The 22,183-nt window shown below is 51.9% G+C and overlaps 1 protein-coding gene across 14 annotated transcripts in view; it reads left to right on the top strand.

Annotated features, from left to right (window-relative positions):
* The first annotated feature begins 4,459 nt into the window (after nucleotides 1-4,459).
* The window catches only part of TLE3 (TLE family member 3, transcriptional corepressor), a 49,771-nt gene continuing 32,047 nt past the window's right edge, over nucleotides 4,460-22,183 (top strand). For 7 of the 14 annotated variants that reach the window (XM_055098238.2, XM_055098239.2, XM_055098237.2 and 4 more), the window contains exons 1-4: nucleotides 4,509-5,643; nucleotides 6,156-6,256; nucleotides 6,774-6,837; nucleotides 7,865-7,909. In XM_055098238.2, the coding sequence (XP_054954213.1) occupies nucleotides 5,620-5,643; nucleotides 6,156-6,256; nucleotides 6,774-6,837; nucleotides 7,865-7,909 (234 nt within the window). In that variant the 5' untranslated portion in view covers nucleotides 4,509-5,619. Of the gene's footprint in view, nucleotides 5,644-6,137; nucleotides 6,257-6,773; nucleotides 6,838-7,864; nucleotides 7,910-22,183 lie in introns of those variants that run through there. The other 7 variants (XM_034939042.4, XM_034939040.4, XM_034939037.4 and 4 more) reach the window with 3 other exon arrangements.

Below are 22,183 nucleotides of genomic sequence, written 5' to 3'. Positions count from 1 at the left end.
GGCACATCATTGTACCACTGTGTATCAATTTCCCCACCTGTAAAATGGGGCTGATACTCATGGCACCCACTTCATTTCTTGTGTGAGTATTAAATGTGTTCATATTTGTCAAGTGCTTAGAATAGCACTGCACACAGCTTGAGCACTATGTAAGAGTTTGTTAAATAAATAAAAATTTCCCTTTCTTTTGCTCTATGTCGAGGTGCTTGCTTGTGGAGGAAGGTCTGGGATGCCCGGTGAGTGGAGGGGTGGGGGTAGGGGGGACAGAATTACTCTAGTCATGAAGACAAAGCAATTGGAGGAGCCCTATAGAATCAACCGAGGGGGTGTGGCATGGTGAGGGAGATTTCTGTCCTCTCTGAGCAGTTCCAACAAGAGGCTTCCACAAATCAAAGCCAGTGGAGGCAGTAGAGGAAGGGATGACGGGGAGAGGTTTGCAACCCCACCCACGGCACTGTGATCCATTCCTCAAATAGGTGACCACAGCCTGGTGGCTGGCCTGAGCCATACCCTTTAATTCCTAAGGGGGTAAAGCATATACTAACTCAGCTAAAGTGCTTGAAGAGTATTTTAAAAGACTCAGAGAAGTGGCTCCTCGGACTGGCAGACAGTTGCTCACCAGCCACCTTGCACCCCAAATAAGGGGCTGGGGGCTGGGGAGCCGCTGCTCTGTAAATCCAGGCCGGGCTTTCTGTCTCACCCGGGTGACTTTTTTTTTTTTTTTTTTAATGTGCCAGGAATTCCTCTCCCACGTGGGGTGGACTCCGAGGTACTCAATTAAGCAGCCAATGAAAAGTCAGCTCTCCGGTAGCAAATGACCCTGACACTTCTTGTAACATAAACAGTTGAAACGTTTCCAATTAGAACTGGAGACAGAGACGTTTGAACTCTTTCTCTCGACTCCCCTCCTTCTTTAAAATAATTGTCAAGCCTTTGGACAGGGTGTTGTATACATGTTTTTTATTTTCTTTTCTCTTTCTCCAGCATAAAAGACATGTATTTTTCTCCTTGTTTTTCCTAATTTGTGGGGTGGCATGTTGGGGGGGGGGCGGTGCGGGGAGATAGCGGTGGTAAGCTTAAAGGGATGTTGGCCTGGTTCCTTACCTCCCTGCCCCCTTCCTGCTCAGGGTTCAGGCAGCCGGTGAGAGCGGGGAGTGACGCTGGGTGAGGAGTGAGTGGGAGCTACAGGCAGGAGAGGCCTGTTCTCCCAAAGCCAGGCTCTCAGAAAGGGCTGGGCATGAATGAATGAATGAATGTCTTTTCTCCAGCAAAAACTTGCACGTATCCAGCTTGCGTAAGCAAAGGGGTCGCTGAGGTTGGCCATTAAGCTGGCTGCCCTGGATTCGAATCCTGACCCTCTGCCCAGCTCGGGGCAAATGATTGAGCTTTCTCAGCCTCTCTTTTTTGCTCTATAAAATGGGGTCCCCAGCCAAACTGCTTCCCTCGGGAGTGAGGTAAGGGAGAGGAGAGCGCTGCCTGGGTAGCAGTGCCCTGCCTTGTACCTAGTGAGCGCTCAAGCGCTGTTCTTCCTGACTGCGTAGCGTGGTTCTACCGCCCGGCTCTGCGGAGGAGGCGGCGCTCTGCAAAACCGCGTCGGGGACACGCAGCCGCGAACTCCTCCAGCGTGCCGGGCTCGGCCCTGGCGCTGGGGCTCACAGGTGAACTCGACGTGGGTCTGCCCTGTTGGAGCGCTCTGGCTCGTGTGGTCACCGGGGGGCGTGGACGTCGGGGCAGGAGGGACACCCGGGCGAGAGACAGAGCTGCTGTCCTTTTCTGTACACAATCTTCGTAAGACCCGACCTGGGGGCCCCGCGGCTTCTCGGCCGCCTGCTGGCGGGCGCCGTCGGAGCCAGTCCAGAGGGAGACTGAGAGGGAGGCCCGGCGAGGCGCCGCGTCCCTGGCATCTTGAAGGCATTGTGTTTAATAAATCCGAGCGAGACGCACACCCGCTCTCATCCCCCTCTCCTCTCAGCTCCCAAATCGAGACCTGCTGTAGGACCCCCAGTTTACGGGGTCTTAAAACCCCCTCTACTTTGAGTAGCAGCTTCAAAGAGCTCCCTTTAAAGTTCGCCCCCTCCCCCGCCGCCACGTCCCCTTTCACAGGCCACCCCTCCTCCACCACTCCTTCTAGACTTCTGGAGGACGACGACAACAAAACACTAAATGCAAGTTTAAAGGGGGGAGGGGAAAGTCTTCAGGCTTCCTCCAGAACGTGGGCTGTGGAAGTGACCTGTTTCAGGCGTGCACAGGAGTCGCCACACCGTAGAGTTTGGGTTTTCTTTTTCTTTTTTTTCCTCTTTTCTTTTCCTTCTTCTTCTTTTTTTTTTTTTTTTGTTTGTGTGTGTGTTTTTACCTTTTATTATTTAAATTGATACGTTTCATTACTAGGGAGAAAAATAAAATATTCCTTTGATACACAAAATCAAATTGATATTTAGCCTCTGCTTACTTTTTTATGCATGGCTCCTTTATACCACATGGTAGTGACAGATTGTTTGAGCTGGAAGGAAAAGCCATTCAAAGCTAATTAAGCAGCCATTCCAAGCACTATTTGCAAGCGGGAGGCTCAGAAGCCTCGGCATTTGTCAGCGCTCCCCCACCCCGCGTGGTTTTGACTGACAGCTCTGGCCGGGGACTGACAGGGCCCAGCAGCTTCGCCAATCAGCAACGAAGAGCCCCTTCGGCGGTCCGTGATTGGTGACTCACACCTTGCTCGGAGGCGTGGTCGGCGTCCCCCACGTGGGGCTGGAGCGAGAAAGGGGCGGGGCGAGTAAGAAGCGGGTGCGCCCACCCGTGACGTAAGGGGGAGGGCAGAGAAGGGGGAGGGGGAAAGGAAGCTCCAAAGAGGAGCCATTTTGTGTCTAATGAACGCTGCGGCCAGATGCTCGCATCTGTCGAGCCGGGCTTCTCCCTCCCCCGTCTTCGGTGCGCGCCGAAACACGATTTATGTTTTTATTTAGGAGAATAAATAAATGAAGAGGGGAGCGCGGTTCGGGGCTGGCGGCCGGAGCGGGCGCGGGGAGGTTCAGTTCTGAGGCGGGTGCTCACGTGTAACTCCCCGCGCTCCGGCCTCCGAGCGCCCGCTAGCTCTCAGCTCCTCATTAAGATGCAAAAGCGAACCTCCGGCTCCTAATGAGGGGAAAATATAGATCCGGGGACGCGCGGCCGGCTCGCGCGCGCCCGCCGCGGGCCCTGGGGTGCGTGCGGGCTCGCGGACTTGCCGGGGAGGGCCCCGGGGGTCCCGCCTTGGCCATCCACCGGGCGGTGCGCGCTTTGAGGTCCACTCCCTGCTTGCTCGTCTGCCCCGCCGTAATCCCGAGCGCGGGAGGGCGAGGCCATCGGTTTGCGGGCAAGCTGGCCCCGGAGTCGAGTGGCCTGTGCGACCAAGCGGGGGTCCGGGGGGCGCGGGGCCGGGGCGAGCGAGCGGGGGAGCGTCCGCGTCCCTCGGAGTGTGCAGGCTAGCGACCGAGACACATACAGGCTTCCGCCAACGCCGTGGCACTGCCGGGAGCAGGCTGAGCAAACCAGGTGGGAACTCGGAGTTCCCGGGCCTCGGCCGAGCAGGGTCCCGACCCCATCCCCAACCCCCTCAGCCTAGGGATGCAGTGAGGAGCCCGCGCGGCGAGGCTGCGGCGAGGGTGAAGTTGTGCCCACGGGGAAGGCGCCCCGAATGGGGCCAGCCGTGGCTGAGCCTGTTGTCCACGGGCAGCCGGGCCCTTCCATCTGCGCTGCCCGCCAAGCCAGAGTCCCTCAGACTTCTCCTCGCAGGCAGCCGCCGCACATCAAAGGAGCTGTTTATTTGGCTTTCTGAAAAGAAGGGCGAGTGAACAAAGGAGAGCTGGGGGCTCATGTGGGGGAGGCGGGCAGAAGAAGGGGTGAAGAAAAGGGGACATCCTGAGTTCCGAGCAAATTTTTAAAGGTCGGAGGCAACTTTAGGAGCCACCATTTTATCAGTCCTAAATCTTTTGAAGTGAAAACATTAAAGTGACAAAGTGATTCTGTTTGTTTTATAGTATCTAATTGGGCTGCTTTGCAGACCTAATGAGATTAGAGGGAGGAATCGTTCGCCGCCGCTGCAGAATAAACTGATACATTACTACCAGCCACAGGTTTTGAAGATTGTACAGCTTGTCTTATTTTCTTTTGTTGTTATTCCTCTGTCTTCCCTCTTTCCTCCTCCCGCTAAATAATTATTTGCTAGTAGATCGTGGGGAAAAAAAGGAGGAAAAAAACTCGAGCAGCCCAGGACTATAATATATATCTATTTATTATATGTCTTTCGGTTAATTCCTGATCTGAGGAGCGCTGTTTTTCACTCCCATGCGAAAGTCACCAGCGGGTAGGGCCTGATTGCTACTTTTCATGCATAGTTTTAGACACAAGAGGGCATTGTGACGTCGCGCCCAGCGGCACCCAGTCGTAGGCCGAGTCCCGCAGCCCCACGTGGGGGCCCCGCGCTCCCATTGGCCAGCGCCGGACGAAGCTGCCACATTATTTTGTTACTTTTCAGTCCCTATTTGGAACTGCTCTCGCGGCAGTTCAGACCTCGTGCTCGTCCCCCTCGCCTGTCTGTGTGTGGTATCCGTAGGTCCGGGGCACTTTTTTTTTTGGTGTGTGTGTGTGCGCGCGTGTGTGTGTTGGGTGTGTGTGTTTTGGGGGTTTGCCGGGGCGCGGAGAGGAGAGCCGGGCCGAGGGGAAGGAAGGAAGCCTTAGAGCTCCCCGGTCTCGGGCTGCGTCTCCCCTCCCGCGCTCTCCTGCCTGTGCGCTCCGACGCGGCAGCGGCGGTGGCGCTGAGCGCTCCTCGCTGGGGACGCGGTGCTCAAGCTGGGAGCAGCGAGAACCCTTTGCGGAGGCTTCCCGTGCCCGCTGGAGTTAGGATGCCAGGGCGTTTGATTTGCACCTACTGAGCCCGGAGTTCCTCCCCGGCCCTGGGAAGGGCTTGCAGCGGCGGCGGCGGCGGCGGCAGCGGCAGTAGCAGACGGAACAGCAGGCTCTCCTCTCCGAGGGGGGGCGTCGAAGCGCCCGCGCCGGGCTCCCGCCCTCACCCTCCGGCGCTCCTGCGGCCCCAAGCCACCACCTCGTAGCCCGCCTCCTTCCTCTTCTCGCCGCGAGTCCCAGGCCCGGACGCCTCTAGGATCGGACCCGCGCGCCCCGGATGCTTGGGGCTGCCCCGGCGCGCCCCCCTACAGGCGCGACCCGCTGAGTGACCCGGAGGGGGCCCGAGCTCGCCCCAGGAGGGGCCCCCGGCCTCGGGACCCCGCGCCGGACCTGTTGGGGAGCCGACGATGTCCGCGCAGTCCCAGGCATTGACGCGCTCGACGCAGCCCAGGGAAGGCGGCCGGCCGCTGCCCGCCGAGCCCTAGGCGCACAAAGCCCGCGCCCGCCGCCCGGCCCCGGCGCCCGCCGACGACTTTGCCGCCTGCTCCGCGGCTCTTTGTCTCCACTTGGGGCCGGCGCCCGACTCTGGGATTTCGCTGCGAGAACGAGCTGGGGGGGGCGGGGGCGAGCTCTCGGTTTCCCGGCCGCCCCCCGCTCGGGCTCGGCTCCCCCCTCCCCCGCACCTCCCCGGCCCGGGCTCTCGGCGCTTCCACGCTCTCGGAATCACGACCCCTCCCTGCCATGTATCCGCAGGGCAGACATCCGGTGAGTAATTGCAACTCGGTTTATTTAAGCATCTATCATGGCAGGGCAAACGAGGCAGTTTATCTGGCACCTCCATTTTGCTTGTTGCTACCTTTATGGTGTGTGTGTTTGTGTGTGTGCTCTCACACAAAGGGGATGCGGCCGGGGGGCGCCGTTGAGAGAGGAGGTTAATTCCGCGCGAGTGGCACGGGGGGCTGCTTGTGTTCCAGGGGGAGCTGTTCACGCGGTCCCCGGCCCCGCTCTGAAGTCTCCCAACTCACCCGGCTTGTCTCCCGCCCCCGCCTTACTGGGGAGAGGGAGGCCCTTGGTGAGAGGCATGGGAGCCCCGCTGCCGACGGGGAGAGATGGGGCGCCCCCCCTCCGCCCCGTCGGAGAGCTGAGAAACTTGCTGGGAAGGTTCTGGGCTGAGGGTGGCCTCTTTTGGTTGGGCGCCGTTGGGGAGGGGCCGGGGCCGCTCTGAGCGCGGTCTCATGCCCCCGCCCCCTCCCCTGTCTTGTCTTCGCGGGCTCCAGGCTCCCCATCAACCCGGGCAGCCGGGATTTAAATTCACGGTGGCTGAGTCTTGTGACAGGATCAAAGACGAATTCCAGTTCCTGCAAGCTCAGTATCACAGGTAAGGCCGGTGGGGGCCGCCCCGGGGCTGGCGGGGAGGGGTGGCTCCCTGCGCGGCTCCTGCCATCCCCCGCGGGGACGGAGGGGGCTCCCGACCCAGGGGCCGCGGGGCAGCCCGGGCCTCCGCCTTTTGTTTCCCCTTTCCGAGCGCGCCGCCTTAACCCTTTACTGCCCGCAGCAGCCCGGCTCCCAGCGCCGCCCGTGGGGTCCCCGAATGAGGGTCTAGGTCGCGGCGAGCGGGTTCACTCCGGGTTCTGGGTGTCGGGAGCCAGCGTCAGGGTCCTACTCCCCTGCTGCCGTGATAAGTCCTTTGGCTCGCGGGAAGTTTCGAATTGTTTCACATCCCCCTCCCCACGGCGGGGACCCAAATCCCCCCGCGTCCCCAGGCTGTGGGATAATGGGGGCGCCCCCGGGGGGTGTCAGGAAAGTGGAAAAGTGGCTCTAGAGGCCCTTGGGTCGGGGCCTCAGAGGAGGCTGTCCAGGCGCCACGCCTGAGCCGGCTCCTCCTGCCCTCGCAGCCTCAAAGTGGAGTACGACAAGCTGGCAAACGAGAAGACGGAGATGCAGCGCCATTATGTGATGGTGAGATGCGGCCGCGGGCCTGGGGGGCGGTTGGGGCGCCGACCCCGGCCGGGGGCGCGGCGTGGATCTGGGGAGATGAGCGCCAGGTCCCCACCACCGCCCAGCCGCAGGGCGGCCCTGAGAGAGGGCATAATCTGGTCTTGCCCTCCCCTTCCCCAGCTTCCATTGCCGGGGCCACTTGGAGGAGGGTGAGTGAGGGGAGGGGCAGAAAGAGAAACCCCGATTCCAGGCCGGAGACTTCTGTACTATCTTTGTGTGCCTTTAATTTGTGTTTTGAAAGTTTCCCAGGGGCTGATTGCCATTGCCCTATCTTGGCTAGTAAGATAGGATTGGACCAGCCCATGTGAAATTAGGGTTGGTAAAAATCTCTCTTAGTGACCTCCTGGGAGTGTTTGGAAACTTTTCTGCTTTGCAGCTGGGATCTAGCCAGAGTAGGACAGAAGCCCTCCTTCCCCAGGGTGTTGTGAGGAGTGGAGAGGCCTTATGAAGCTCTCTGCCTCCACTCCCCTCCTCAGGGATCCCCCAGCTGGGTATCTTCTCCACGCTGGGGCAGTAGGCAGACTGTCTTCCTTTTGCCCAGCAAGTTTTAATCTTCATTTGTGAGAGGGCACGGCTCCCTGCACTGCTTTCCACATAAGAGGCCTTCGACACAGTGCTAAATAACTCTCAGAGGACAAGAGGGTCCCAGTGTACACACGATTCCCTGTTGAACCTGAACCTTGTATAAACAGGATATAGGGCACATGTGGTGCTTGTGGGAGGGAGGGCCCAGCTCCCCTTACTACGGGAGGGAGGGCCCAGCTCCCCTTACTACCACATATATAACGTTCTGTTGAGATGAGAGGAACGCTCGCCCTTGTCAGCTCTTAAACCGCTCTGTAAGCTGGCTTTGGGGTTTGATTTAAACTTCTTTAGCAAATGTATCGTAAAAGTATGATTTGGCCAAAACCTTTCCAAGAAAAAACTGATTTTGAAAAATGACCAGATTTCTGTGTTGCCTGTTAATAGCCATTCTTTTTACTTTTAGTACTATGAGATGTCCTATGGCTTGAACATTGAAATGCACAAGCAGGTAAGTGCTTTTCTCTTTTAAAAATATATTTCATTTTTTAAAAACTTATATATGTGGACTTCTTATGTTCTCTCTTGTTTGAAAGTGAGCCTGCTTCTTCGATTCCTCCCCCTTCTCCTTGAAGAGTGAATGGATCCAGTCCTTGAAATGCAAGGTCTGAGGCTTTGCTGATTTTTTTTTTAGACATGTTGAGCTTTTAGCATTTGAGCTTGTGAAATTAGTCCTGGTCTTGGATCTCGGTGGAGGATAAAGGACCAAAGGGAAAGTTGTACCTCCAGGATCTGCTTTACAAACTCCTGAAAGCCCAGAGGTGGCTGGCTGCTTTTATCTGTTTTAATGTAAAATTCTCAAGAGGAAATGCAGGAGGATTTTTTTTTCTTTCTCTTTTTTTTTCTTTTTGCAGAAATGTGATGTTCTGCCTTGATAAGATTAAACTTCAAGAACCTTAAAAGCCAGGCTGAGCTGTCGAAATTTAAGGGAACGAAGCCACTAACTGCTTAAAAATATGAAGCCAGAATGAAATACAACTTCAGTGCCTTGCATTGACAAGGTGGCTTTCTCATCCCTGTCTTGATTTGAAGGCAGCCGAGTTCCCATTTTACAGAGAAGGAAGCTGAAGCTCCTGGGTGAAGTAACTTGCCCAGGGGCAGCCTAGCCAGGACTTTCGAGATGGCTGGGGGTTGAGCTCAGCTTTGAAATCCTGAAGTCAAACCAGTTTAGCTAGTGTGGTGTCGTTTGATGGATATGTAAACTACCTGGTATTGTCACTCTTCTAATAACAGTATACCACAAACCGAGCAAATACAAACACCCTTTATCTCAGTGCATATCAGTAACTAGTCCCAGTGCTAGGCTGGGCTGTGGGAGAGGCCTGTTTGTGTATTTGTGTTCTGAGGAAAGGCTGCCTATAATTTGGCTTGGCCAACGTTTAGAGTTGACTTGGCACGTATAAATGGAGCAGGCAGGCCGGTTGTTCTTTTTAACAATTGGTGTTCGTGAAATCTCAGAAGGCTGTTGACTCATTCTAGCCTTTGGTGACCGTGACTTGAATGGATTTTCTGCTCTAAATTAACAGTCGTTTACAAGGTTTCAATTTTGCTCTTTAAGGAGGCAGGACCCAGGGCAGGTGAGAAGGGCAGGTGACCCTGGAAAGTGGGCAGATTCCTACCCACTCGGGTGGCTTCCTATAGAGCCTTTGGGATCTGTAGTTTCCTTTCCTCTCCTGGAGGGAGCCCCCAGTGTTGGGTGAAGGGAAGCCAGAAAGGGGCCTGAGTTTATTGAGCAATGTGTGGGAAGCCAGCTTGTGGCTTCCTGAGGGATTAGTTAGTCCCTTAGGAAGGCACATGAAGGCTACCATGTTTTTACTTCTTGACACACAGAAGTAATAAACAGACAGGGCTTTATACGTAAAGATATTTCTCCTTGGAAAAATAGAATAGAGACAGGTTCTGCAACTGGAAGGGGCCAGGTCCTGGAAGAATGCTTGAAATGGAACTGGGGGCCCAGGTGTTTCAAGGACCTTGGGGTGTATGCAGGGTGCCACTTCCTCCCTTTGTCTGCCCTGTCTTAATTTTTTTTTTCTCAAATAGTATCTTGGGTGTGTTTAAAGAGGGTAATTGCACCCAGGTTTAAAATTTATAGCAGCAGTTATTGTAAGAGCTTGGTAATTAAGGTGTAATGTCTCGTTGCATGTTGAGGTCTGCATGGGTGGTGTTCCGCATGTCTGTGAATGAATGGTGCTTTGGCACTAAGAATCCACCTTGGCTCGCAGCAGATCTGTTCTGTGAGTCCTGGGGATGCTGTGAACGCAGGAAGAGTTAAATATCTTAACGCATTTGGTGGTGGGGTTTATATAAAGAGCAGCTGTGTACATCTGGGATTTCTGGCCATTCCCCAAACAAGGTTCTTAAGGGGAGAATGCCTGGGGTTTGGCTACGTTGTCTCATTTAATCCTCTCAGCTGCCAGTGGTGGATAGAGGCATTCTTTGCCCCCTTTTTATAGGTGAGGAAACTGAGGCTTCAGGGAGGCCAGGAGGGCAGAGCTGGGATTCAAATCCAGCCCTCTGGCTTCCCCACTGGGCACTTTACCTTGCTTGCCGCTCACCTTTGCCCTCTAGCCTGAGTTCCCAGCCTGAACATGTGTGCTCTGAATGCAGTGGCTTTGCAAGCTTATGGCAGTCTCTGAGTTGGGTGAAATCACCCTGTGGCTGTGGAGGAACAAAGAGGCAAGGAGGTGAAGAAACCTGTGCCGTGAAATGCAACCCTGACCTAATGGAGCTGGCCACTCCCTAGGTTTGCAAGGGTTCTGTAGAAGAAAGCCCTGCCACTAATTGTAGTGTGGGTCTTGGGTGCATTTGGCGAATGGTGGTTAGGCCTGAGCAAACAAGTTTATCAGCTGACCTGTTTAGCGGTTGACTGGTGTTTTATCTGCACACACAATCAAGTGACTGGAGTGCTTGAATTATTCATGCAGTGTCCTGCCCTCTAGACTTGACTGTTCGTGTGATTACATCTGCCTGGAACAAACAGGCTGGATTCTTCATCTTTAAGCTGGGGTGGGGGTGGGGACTGTCTGTACTTTTATATAATAGATGATCTATAGAGCTAGCACCTTGGGAAGTGTGGCAGTCCTCAGCCTGCGCGCATACACGCACACGCACTCCACCATCACCACCACATATTTTTTTTAAAAGCTCTCCTTTGCTGGCTCTATGGGAAATGCCAATTAGCTGGGAACCTCGAGTCCTGCCAGATGGGCCCGGGTATTGACAGAGGGCAGCTGATGAGGTGCGTCCAGCCCATTTTTATTTTACTGAGAGGTTAAACTCACTGTGGCTGGCTCCTTCTCTGGCTGTTTCTCTGTCTCTCTCTTTTTCCAAGCTGTCAAAATCCCAGAGAAGTAATAAATGGTTTCTCCTCCTACTCTTCTGCCTCCCTCCCTAATTATGGTAAAGCAGAGATTACAGAATCACAGGCCTGGCCCGGGACTTCAAGAGGTCACCCACCTCCACCAAGCCCCCTGCTTCCAGGCAGAATGTCAAGGGTGGTTCAGAGAGTCTGGGAAGGCAGTGATGACTGACCGGCTCATCAGTTGCCATCTTGTTTGTGCAGAGGCTTTCCAGTGTCAGCCACAAATAACAAAGCCAGCTTAAAACCAGGGGCCCCAGAGCAATTGCCATGCATTGGATTTGAGGCACTGGCTCTCTGAGAAGCTGGGTCAGGCAGCCTTTTCATCCACTGTTGGTGAGCACTGACGTTTTTGAAAGTGGACTTGAGCCATTTTGATTTTGGGGCAGTGTCGTGCCAACACAATACAGTCACCTTTTTCTGTGAACCGAACAACCTTTCCTGTAAGTTTCTCTTTGAATCTTGGAACTGGAAGAGCCCTTTGGCTTCTCATGCAAACTTTTCAAGTTACAGATGAGGAAACGGTGGCCCAGAGAAGGGAAGCTTATGTACTCAGTCATACAGTCCCACGTTAGTGGTAAAGCTGCTACTGCTGCTTCCCTTCCAACCCAGGACTTTTCTGTAAGACTCAAGAAATGAAGAGTGCTCCTTTTCTAGTGTATTCTGTGTCTTTAATTACTATTGCTTCTTTCTGTGTTATTATCCAAACAGGCTAAGGCTACAAAACTGGCCCCACCAAAGTCCAAAGTGCCCCATTTCAGGTTGTATAATCATATCACTGAACCCTTATTGTCCACAGTCCTGTTTTGAATTGCCAGCTATTTGCACAACTAATGATTTGATGTGTGTAATAATAATACATAATGCATAACTAGCAATCCCAGAGGAAAGATTCACAGACCGGGAAAGGTGGTATAACCTGTGAACTTTTTACCCTAGCCATGGGGTGCCATAAACACAGGGCTGAGGTAGGAAATGGAAAATCCCCATTTGTCACTCCCCTCCCCTCCCCGATCTGGATCTTCTCATCTAAATGATAAGGGGCTCACCTGGAAGATCTTGAGGCACACAGAAGTTTTGTGACCACGGTGAAGGTGCAAGGTACAGGGGCCAGAGGGAGCTACCAGGCAATGAGGTTACAAAAGACTCTGCCAAGGAGTTGAGCCTATCTTGATAGGAGAATGTGGGACCACTTGCAAAGTAGAAGGGGTCAAAGGTCCTTAGACTAGGGAAGTGCCTATTTGTGTGGCATCTGAGTTGAGCTGTGAAATTTTTTTTTTCTTTTTTGCCAGAGTGCTAGCATCCAAGAACCCTCCCACCCGGCCCCATGCCCTGGTATCTGTCTTGACTTTTCCTGCCATATTGATCTTCCCTGGAACAGACTGTAATCACGAGTCCTCTCACTGAGTGGGTGCCTGCCTCGCTCAGCTTTGGGGTCTGCTGGGCTCCAAGCTCCCTGCATGCTGTCTAGCTAGAGGGAGGTTGCCCCACCCCTCAAGACTGCCTTTGGACCCCTTTTCTCTAGTTGCCAGTGGGAGTGGTACAGTGGGGGTTTCAGTGCTTTTGGGGTCTTTTCCTTCTTGTGCATTTGTCATTGAAATGACCCTGGGAGATGAGCAAATGGCCCCTTGTCCTTACTTTATAGATCAAGGGGCTCCTAATTCGGGACTCATTCTCTGAACTCTCTTGGACCAGGAGCCCATGGCAGACACGGAGTTCTTCCTTTCCTTGAACTCCTCCTTCCCACCTAGGCTGTTTGTTTCCATTTTGTTGAAGGAGTGAGTCAGTCAAGGAATAAATCTCCTTTTGCTTTCTACGTGGGAGAATGTCATTCTATCTCATTGTTTGTACAAAATACTGGGACACCAGGGGCAAAAACGTGACAAAGACCTAAGCTTGGCAGTGTTTTCCCCTGTGATCTGGCACTCATTCCTCATCTCATTTTTGTAGGTATGAAGGAAGCCCCTCTGCTGAGGTCTCTATAGCACTTAGTATGTAATAGGTGCTCAGTAAACATCTTGGTTTTTCTTCAAAATTTACTCAGGTTATCTGAGAGTAGAGTTCCGATTCCCTGAGCCCTGTGAGTAGGAAGTGGGGATTTTAGTTGTGGGCTGGCCGCCCGCTCTGCAGGCTTCCTCCTATGGCCCAGCATCCAGTTTCTTCATCAGTGAAATGAGGGGGTTGGATTCATTCCCAAAGCAGTTATTAGGGGACTGGGATGTGCTGGGTGTGGGCAGGGGTTGGTTACACAGCCGAATAAGACACCATTCCCTCTGCGGGGGAGTCGGATGTCTAAAGAAGTAATTGCAATGCAGTGAGGTAAGTGCTAATGTGGCCCGAGTGTCATAGGAGGAGCACCCAGCACAGAACAGCTTATTCTTCCTGGGTGAGAGCAGACTTCACTGAGGGCTTTGCTTGGCGCGAGTCTGAAAGGGAGGGTAGGGTTTATGAGGCAGAAGTCGGCAGCCGAGGGCCCTCCAGGGTGGCAACAGCTCGCGGCAAGGCAGTGAGATATGTTCTAGAAGCCTCACATCTTCGGAATGATGTGGGGCGGGGACTGCACTTGGGAAGTGAGGCGAGGTGGTGACATTTTGCAGCAGAGCGATCTCCAAGGCCCCTCTGCCCTTGCAGTCGCGGCTCCCAACCCGGTGGCTCCCTGCATCCCTGCATGGCTGGCTCTCTAGGGCTGGCCTGAGTCCATCTGCCGCATGGTGGGGGTGGGGGCGGGGGCCCGCTCTGGGCCGTTTGTGGCCTGCTCTGCCTGCTTTCCTACCGTAATATGCTGCTTTGAACTTTATTCCCCAAAGTGGCATTGTCTCCTTTCTCATATTGGTAATTCTGTAATGACTGGTTATGACCCGCCCCCTCCCCCATATTTAATTCTCATCAGCCCAGCTCTCCACTTTGCTATTAATGATAGCAGCCAGCAAAATAGCTTTCAACATGCCATTGACAGTCTGGTTTAAGAGAGCACTTGAAGTAGTGCTAGACAGCTGAAAGCACCCATAATTGTGTACCAGAGTGAGAACTGCGTGCTCAAGGGCCTTGTTTTTATATGCTTAAAGGGACAATATCTTGTTTTCAACAAATGCTCTCTGAGACTCACAGCCAAGATGCTTTCTTCCTTTTTCTTTTTCCTTTCTTCTTTTGGCTTTCTCTTCTCCTTCGAAATACATATTTTAAAAAAATTCTTTATAAAATAATTGTTCCCTTCAAGTTGGGGTTAAGGAGAAACTTAAGGAAGGGGGAAACGTCCTGCCGCCGTGTAAGCGGGGAATATTTGGTGGGTTTGTTGTTTTGAAGCATCGTCCTTTGCAGGCAGCAAGCTGTGGGTCAGCCTTGCCCTACTGAGGGTCCTTAGGACCTTGCATTTCTCAAGGAGGTAATGGGAGAGTCTGAATTCGCATCAGCATTGATTTTGAATTCTTTTCTTTGCTAAGGATGTTGCACAATCAGTGGGCTGCAGAGCTGTCACTGTGAATGTTTAGGCAGAGGCCACCTTTTGGGGGAGGGCTGGAGGAGAGGGGTCACCTTGTTGGAGAGTCAGGCCAGGACCGCTAAGGAATCAGGTTCTAGGAGGCTGTTCGCTGCAGAGTTGATGGCCCAAGAGGCCCATCTGGAAATCAACAGGGTGGGTGGGGCAAGGACTTGTATTCTTAAGTACAGGTTCACACCAGGCTTGGAGGGTTAACCAGGGGGCCCGTCTAGTCCACCCGGCAGATTTTATCTGAGAACAAATACTTTTCTCCCCTTCGCACCAGCCGACTTCATTATTGCTTTGAAAATGCAGTCCTTTGGAAGAGGTTTCCTTTGCCTCTCTGTCACCAAAGCCTCCCATTGCCAGTGTGTCCTGTGAAGGGAGAAGAGAGAAGCAACTTCCCATCTGTGGGGCCTGAGAGGCCAGGGAAACCCTGTTGGGGCCTGAAGTCTATGTTGTCCTGTTCTCTCCCAGGCTGGCTGCTCTTGGTAAAAAGGGTAGGAGCATGGATGGGCTTGGCTCGTGTGTCTTAGGTGGTTCCTTCCATCACCCACTGTGTGAAGGATAGGATCCAGTGTTCTGGCTGCTGCCACCACCAAATAATCCCAGGGGAAGTACTTTCCAGAGGACAAACTGTTTGAAAAATTTGATCTTCCAGATATTATAGATTATAATGCTACGGCCTCTTAGAATTTCTGTAGCACTTGATTGCAGAGCAGATTCGACATTTTCATCTTAGCAGCTAAAATAATGGGTATTTGGGTCCAGGACAGACAGACACCAGGATAAAAGCATCGGAGCATACCCCGAAAGCTTGGGGTGTGAAGATGACCTGTGTACTAGAGGGCTGTGTTCTCAAATTGGGGTTGGGGAGGTGAGGCCTGTGCTGTGACAGGGCTGTGAGTTCCGTGAGGGACAGGACCATTTTGTATTTGTTTTCACTAAGGGTCCTGAACCCTGAGCAGTGCCTGGCCCATACTGGATACACAGTGTGCATTTTGTGGGGACTCAAGGAAGGAAGGTAATATTCCAGCTCAGGGTTCTCTCTGACCCTGAATAGTGTTAATGGACTCTTTGGGAAGGATAGAAGCTTTCTTAGTTTTCTGACAGAGGCCTGTAGGCTGCAAACGTTGTGTTTGTAGAAAGGGTTGTAAAGGTGTCATGAGCCTTTATTTAAATGTGTCTTTAATGTATCTTAGGCATCTTTTTCTTTTCATCTCACACTATGGACAGTTTAAGTGCAAAAGGGGAAGAAGGCAGGGTGGGGGTGCGAAGAGATAACTGGGAGGAAGAGATGACAAAGCAGAGATGCGGAAGAGACAAGTGCTGAGTGGGTGAATTGGTAAACTCGGCTTGCCATGCCTTGGCTGTTTGGGCATGGAGTTCCAAGTGTTGTGGCCTTATCTCATGAGCCTTTTAAGTTTGACTATTGTTCACAGTTCTTCTACTGCTTTTTTTGTTTGTTAATTTTGAATGAAAACTACTGCAGGCCGATAGAAGTTTCTTTTTTTCGTTTGCGCTGGAAGGCTGACCCTTTCCTCAAGTGGAGACCCAAATGCAGAAGAGCTCTTCCCACTAGTGTTTTAGCACTGAATACCAAATGCAATTTGGGTACAGGAGAGGGCTCTCCCTTCCTGGTCAGCCATGAAGACTTGAGGTTTAGACTCCACCACCCTGCCAGCTATATGACAAAAAGGTTGGAGGAGGCGGCCTTTCACCCACTTCCCAAATCTTTCCCTTGGGCTAGCCCTCGACAGGTCTTTGCTGAGTTTGGATCTGAAACTGATTAATTCTGATAATACTGGCAGGGGCATGCTTTGGAACCGGTGATGCTTTGTGATTTCTGCTGGGGAAAATGAGAAGAGGAAGGCAGTTCAGTGCAGACTAGTGGACAAGGGATGGGAGTCCATTCTAGCTCTCTGGTGGGGGTGAGGTACAAGAACTTCTATTAACCTTCCTGGCCTCTGTCCAGGAAGAAGTAGGACACTCAGAGGGCTCAGAAGCAGCGGGTGATGCCGGATGGTCTGGAGTGAGGGTCTAACTGGTTGGGTGGGATAGAGGAAGGAGGAGCAGGGGAGACAGAGGAAGTGAGCCTGTTGGCACTGATTGGTCAATAGGTCTTCAGCTCATCCTTAAACCCTTACCTGCTTCTTTTCCTAGAAGGAGGCCCCTTCCTCTGATCTCTCTCTCCAGTGAAGAAAGCTGAAGTCCAGTTCTTATTTTGCTTTGCCTAACAACAGAAGTCCTGGGGAAAGACAGGAAGAATTGAGATTGATGGTACAATCCCTGTCTCCCATCCCTCAATCGCTGGGTTTTCATACTTTATCCCAGAGAAATGGGGGATCTCCATGAAGCCAGACTTGAAATGGGGGAGAAGCAGCCTGGTTTAGAGCTCGAAAGACATGCCCCTCTCCTGCAGGGTCCTGCTGCTGTTGGCCTGGTGTCGGTCTCCATGTCACCCAGTCCTTGTGTGTGGCAGGCACCCACAGGCCTGGTCTGCAGGAACTTGAGAAGTGTCTAGATACCCCTTTCTCTTAGCCTTTTGGGTTTTCTCACTATTCTTTTACCTGGTTTTTTACCTTACTTCTCAAGAGACCCCTACCCAGCTCTTCCTCACTATCCATTTGCCCAGGGATATTGGGCAAACTCCCTTTTTAAACTCCCAGGATGTTGAATGCCCATTGGGCCTACTGGATGATGGATGGGGTGGGTTCCCAGCAAGCCAGTTTTTCTTGGCCAGTGGATTCCCTTTCTCCCTCAGAAGATCACAAGTTCTTGCCGGGTGATCCTGGAGAGTTAGGTATAGAGCACCAGAAGCTGGGAGATTTGTCTTCATGGCTAAGAGGTTGGCTTTGGAGTCAGACAAATGTGGGTTTGAGTCCCAGATCAATTCATGTTGGTGTGTGACTTTGAGCAGACTGTTTGACCTCTGTGATCTTCAGTTTGCAGTGGAGATAATAATAACACCTTCCTGTTGCGGCAGTGCTGTCCAGTAGAACTTTCTTCAGTGATGGAAATGCTGTATGTCTGCACTCTTCAGTAAGGCAGCCACCAGCCACGTGTGGCTCTTAAGCACTTGAAATATGGCTACTGCGACTGAGGAACTGAGTTTGAAATTTAATTTTAATTAAATTTAGCTAGCCACGGGTGGCTGGTGGCTTCATAAATTGTACAGTTACAGTTATAGGGAGTGCCATGAAGGATGCATATAGCCTGCTTAGCACAAAACCTTGCACATGAAAAGGCCGAAGCAAGGTATTCTCACAAGGGGACAGAGTCCCCAAATTGTCAAGGCCTCAGACATAGAGGACAAGATCCTTGGTGTTGCATATGTTGTAAGATTTCTCAGAGCCCTTTCCCATATGTGACTTGTTGGCTCTACGGTCCTGCAGTGTAGGCACCGTGGGCGCCACGCATCAGATAGCAGCACTGACGGTTAAAGAGGTTGAGTAACTTGCTCGTTGTTGCACAGCAGACCAGTGGCCAATTCAGAACTGGAAACCAGGCCTGCTTCCCTCGTGGACCTCAGTGATCTTTATCCATAGGCTATATCAAGATGAGGTCTTCTGTGGTCTTCCCACATGTCCACCCCCAGACCACCATACTACAGGCATCAATTCCAGTGCTGGGAAGAAACCAGATGAAACCTTTAAGAATTCAGTAAAACATGAGCGTCAGCCACATGTGGATCAGGGATTCCCACCCTGGGCGCTGTTTACATTTGGGACTGGATAATTTTTTGTGGTGGGATTGTCCTCTGTGTTTAGGATGTTTAACAGCATTTCTAATCTCTACCCACTAGTTGTTGTTATCAGTGCCCAAGTTGTAACATCCAAAAATGTCTCTAGACATTGCCAGAATCCCTTGGGGGAAACAATTACTATTAGTTGAGAGGCCTTGTTATAGAGGAAGGAGTCTGGCTCTAACCTGGGAGATTTGCTTACCACCTGGTCTTCCTGTGTGGTCTTCCTGTGTGGCAGCTTCTTGCCCTCTCTGGGCCTCATTTGACTCATCTGTAAAATGAGAGGTCAAATGGTGTGGCTTGGGAGGAGGTCAGTTTGAGAAGGAGCATATCATATAAAATAAGTTTCTAAATGACTGATCTTGATTTTTATAGCCTAAGAAATGCCATCACTCCTGCCTTCCTTATTTGGAGAAAGAAGACCCTCTAACTCTTTTTATTTTAATTTACGGAAGAGGTATGCTCTTTGGTTGTGAATAAGATGGTAGGTAGATAGAATGGGGCTCTGTCTCTGCCCCTCACCTTGTTCTTCCCTCATGCCACTTGGGTTTTCCAAAGAGTCCCTGCCCTTAAGAAGTCCTAGCCAGCATTTCATTTGTAGTGCTGACCTGATGGGGGGGAGACCCCCAAAATTTAATGAGCTGTCTCTGCAAGGGTAATGTGACTTTTACAGCCTGTTGAGGGGCAAGGGGAGATTTGCATAATGTTCCAAGGGGGATTAGGTGGCTGGGGGTTGCCATGGCAACCCCACAGGGATGAATTGAGAATTTTTCCTCCTGGCAGGAGTTGGCCAATGGAGTCTGGGAAGGTGGGGGAGGGGGCAGGGGGTTATCTGAGGGGAGGGAGGAGGGGGAAGGAGAGAGGGAAGGGTGGGGGTGGTGTGCCTGGGATGAATGGGCAGTGTTGGGGGAAGGTGTAATCTGAAAAAGCACTCCCTGTTCTGTCTGTACAAGCAAGCTCTTTGAGAGCCATCTCCCCCCACAAGTAGGGGTGGGAGGCAAGCAGAGTTTAGTGTGTTTGGGAACCAAGAAATTAAAGTGAACAAATATTTAAAGATTATTGGATCTTGTTAACAGGAAGCCCGGTAGATGGAAACTGAAAGTCTGAGGAATGAAACTCTTAGAGTCCTAAAGCCAGGAGGGACTTGAGCTGTCATCTGGGCCCTGTGGTGTCTGCCTCCAAGTCTCTGTTGGGTCTCCATGGAATGCTCCCAAGGGCAGGGCACTCACACAGCACCTAATTCATTTTTGAGAGCTCCGATTATTACACTGGACTCAGATTGGACTTCTTTATTCGGAAACTGAGGCCCAAGTGCAGGATGGATCTGGGCTAGGAATGCAGGACTCTAGACTGTATGTTGCCACCTGTTTCCGAGGTTGGGTTGCCTGGATGCATGCTAGCTTGGCCTAACCATCCCCAGTTCCCTTACACTGTAGACCCCTGGAAGAAAAGAGGAGGTGGGATTCCATTCAGGGAAGTGTGCAGAAGGGTCGTCCCAACCCCAGCAACCCCAGAGTCCCTTGCCGTTGATCGGTCCTAGCTGGGGAAGGGTGAGTGTGTTTCCTCCTCCCTGCCCTGGCTCCTCACTGTCATCTTCACCCGCCTGTGAAGGGCACAGGGACTGGTGCCCAGAGTGTCCTCACAGGCCGGCTCAGGCCAGCATCCCCTTCCCTCCCCGAGGAGACAGATCCTCAGGGTCACGCTGAAGGGGGCTGGGCCTTTCTTGTACCAAGTCCTCCCAGCATAAAGAATTCAGCAGGCTTCCTCGGAGGGCATAAATATTTAATGGCGTTGTAGTTATATATAATTTGATCAATATGTCAGTGCTAAAAGGGCCTTTAAGAAGGCTCACCTGTCATTGAGTGATCTGTGATGTGAACCTTCACCAGCCCCTCCAGTAGCGGGAGGGGCTACATTTCCCAAGGCTGCTGCATGGATCATTTGTTGACCCTCCTCCCCTTCTTACATTGTAGCACTGCTTCCCCTCAGAGCCCATGGCGTGGATGGAACAGGGCCTGAGAACCCCACCCCAGCTTTTGTTGGCTGTCCCCTGGCCCCCCCATGGATTTCTTCCTCTGTTGATAAAACACCCACTTGCTTTATTTCAGTGTTCTCTGAGCTCGGCCTAAGGAGAAACTACCTGGCAAGGACTATCCTCTTTTAGTCAAATCATTGAGAGGCTATCCATTTAGTATTGCCTAGGAAATGCAATGGGATATTTTAAGTTAAAATTGCCCAGACGTGGTATTCTGAATCTGGGTGATTGGCGCCTGGCTGCTGGGAGGCTGCTGGGAAGGTTGGGGCCAGGGCCACCTCTTTCTGCACAGCCTCCCACCCCAGCCTTTCCCTGTAGCTCTGGGATTTAAATCAAGATGAAGCAGACTCTCTTCAAACTCCAAGGACTCAGTCAGAGAAGTAGGTAAAACCTGATTAAAATTTAAGAACCTCAGAGCTGACCGAGACGACACCCCCAAACACACACATTTTCTAGAGGAGTAACCTGAGACCCAGAGGCCTGCTGGGATGAAAATCGTCACTTCCCCATGGCTTTGCAATGTAATTCACCTTTCAAATGGGCAGGTCCCTTCCTCATCTCATCTTTCACACACATCCGCAAACCGGTCTCCAGACTCACAGTACCATGCTCTTTGCATGACACTGCCCTGATTTTCCGAAGAAGAAATCCTCATTTCACAAATGTAACTAGAAGCCTAGTAGCATGGGATGGCCGCTTGCCTGTCTCACAGACGTGGAATTACTTCCCGCTGAATGCAACAACTTGGAGAACCCTGGCCTGGTTGTCTTAGCCTCACCAACCAGTCTTCCCTTTTGAATCACAGAAACTGCACAGTAGGGGCTTGACACTTAGAAGTATGATATCATTGTTCTTGCCTAGAGGCTCTTCCACAGTGAAGCGCAGTTTTGCTGATGGACAGATTTGAATGGCTCGTGCTCTGAAGACTGGTCCTTGGGACCCAGCCCAGGTCAGCCAGCTGCCCAGCAACCAGCCAGCATCCATCCACATCTCAAGGTGGCTTGGCTCTTCTCTGCTGGTCTTTTGTAAATTCATGTGATGCTCTGTTTTATGGAGGAAATGATAAGCTGCACGGCAATTCGGGAATATTTAGGGTTCTAAAACTCTAAATTAGGGCTCCTGGATCTTATACGTTATCTAGTTAATCCCTTCATTTTGCAGACAACGAAATTAATGCCTAGAGAAGGGAAGTGATTTGCCCAAAGCCACACAACTAAATGGAGGCAGAATTGGAGGTAGAAGGCAGCTCATCTCTGCGTGGCATTGGAGCATAACACACTCTTTGAAGGGGCAGTTTTCTCTTCTCCTTGCATTTATTTGGCTGAGGTTAAAAGGAATTGTGCATTCAGAGTCCACAGGTACACACGACAGGGCAGTTTAAAACTAACTAGCAGACAGACTCTCTGGTGGAAGTAGCTCTCGACGGTGTGTTGAACACAGTCACCTAAATTAAAAATAAGGGCAAGGACTGGCTGGGTGCTGCAAGCCCAGGAGCAGGAGGTTGCTGGGGGGTACAGATCAAGAGCAGGCTCCATCTCCCTTAATTTAGTGTCTTGGGTCAAGGGCCAAGGATAGTCTGAAGTAGCAGCAAACGTGAATACTAGACTGTGGTTAGAGAAATAGACTTTTAGAATGCTCAAGTACCCTCGGTTTACAGCAAGATGTTCAGAGGTCCTGCTTTAATGAGGAGATGATCATGCAAATGGGAGCTACTAAGGCGCATGGAACAGATTGCTGTTTGGGAAATTACACTTGCCCCCCACTATCTTGTTTTCTGTCATTTATTTGCCTAACAATCTTGACAGAGATGCAGGGCAGATGTTACTCCCAGCGCCCAGTTGGTAGTGCAGATTCCGGATGTAGCAGGACCTCTGTCCCCATTTCTCTGAACTGCTTCTCTGTCTGTATCTAGTAGATTAGTTCCTTCTGAGGAGCAATGTTTTTCCACCAACAAAGCGCCTGCTTTGAACCATACTTGAAAAGAAACTTTCAAAGGCGGCACCAGCCTCCCTGAACACCTTTTCCAAAGTGCTTTCCAAAGGGAGCCATCTTCCCACCTCCCACCACCTCTCAGATTTGCTTCTGAAGACCTGGCTCAAAAGCAGTGGCTTT

This window comes from Pan paniscus, chromosome 16 (genome assembly GCF_029289425.2).
Source record: "Pan paniscus chromosome 16, NHGRI_mPanPan1-v2.0_pri, whole genome shotgun sequence".
Lineage (NCBI taxonomy): Eukaryota > Metazoa > Chordata > Mammalia > Primates > Hominidae > Pan > Pan paniscus.
The sequence above is the reverse complement of the archived record's forward strand: the minus strand, read 5'-3'. Positions and strand labels throughout refer to the sequence as shown.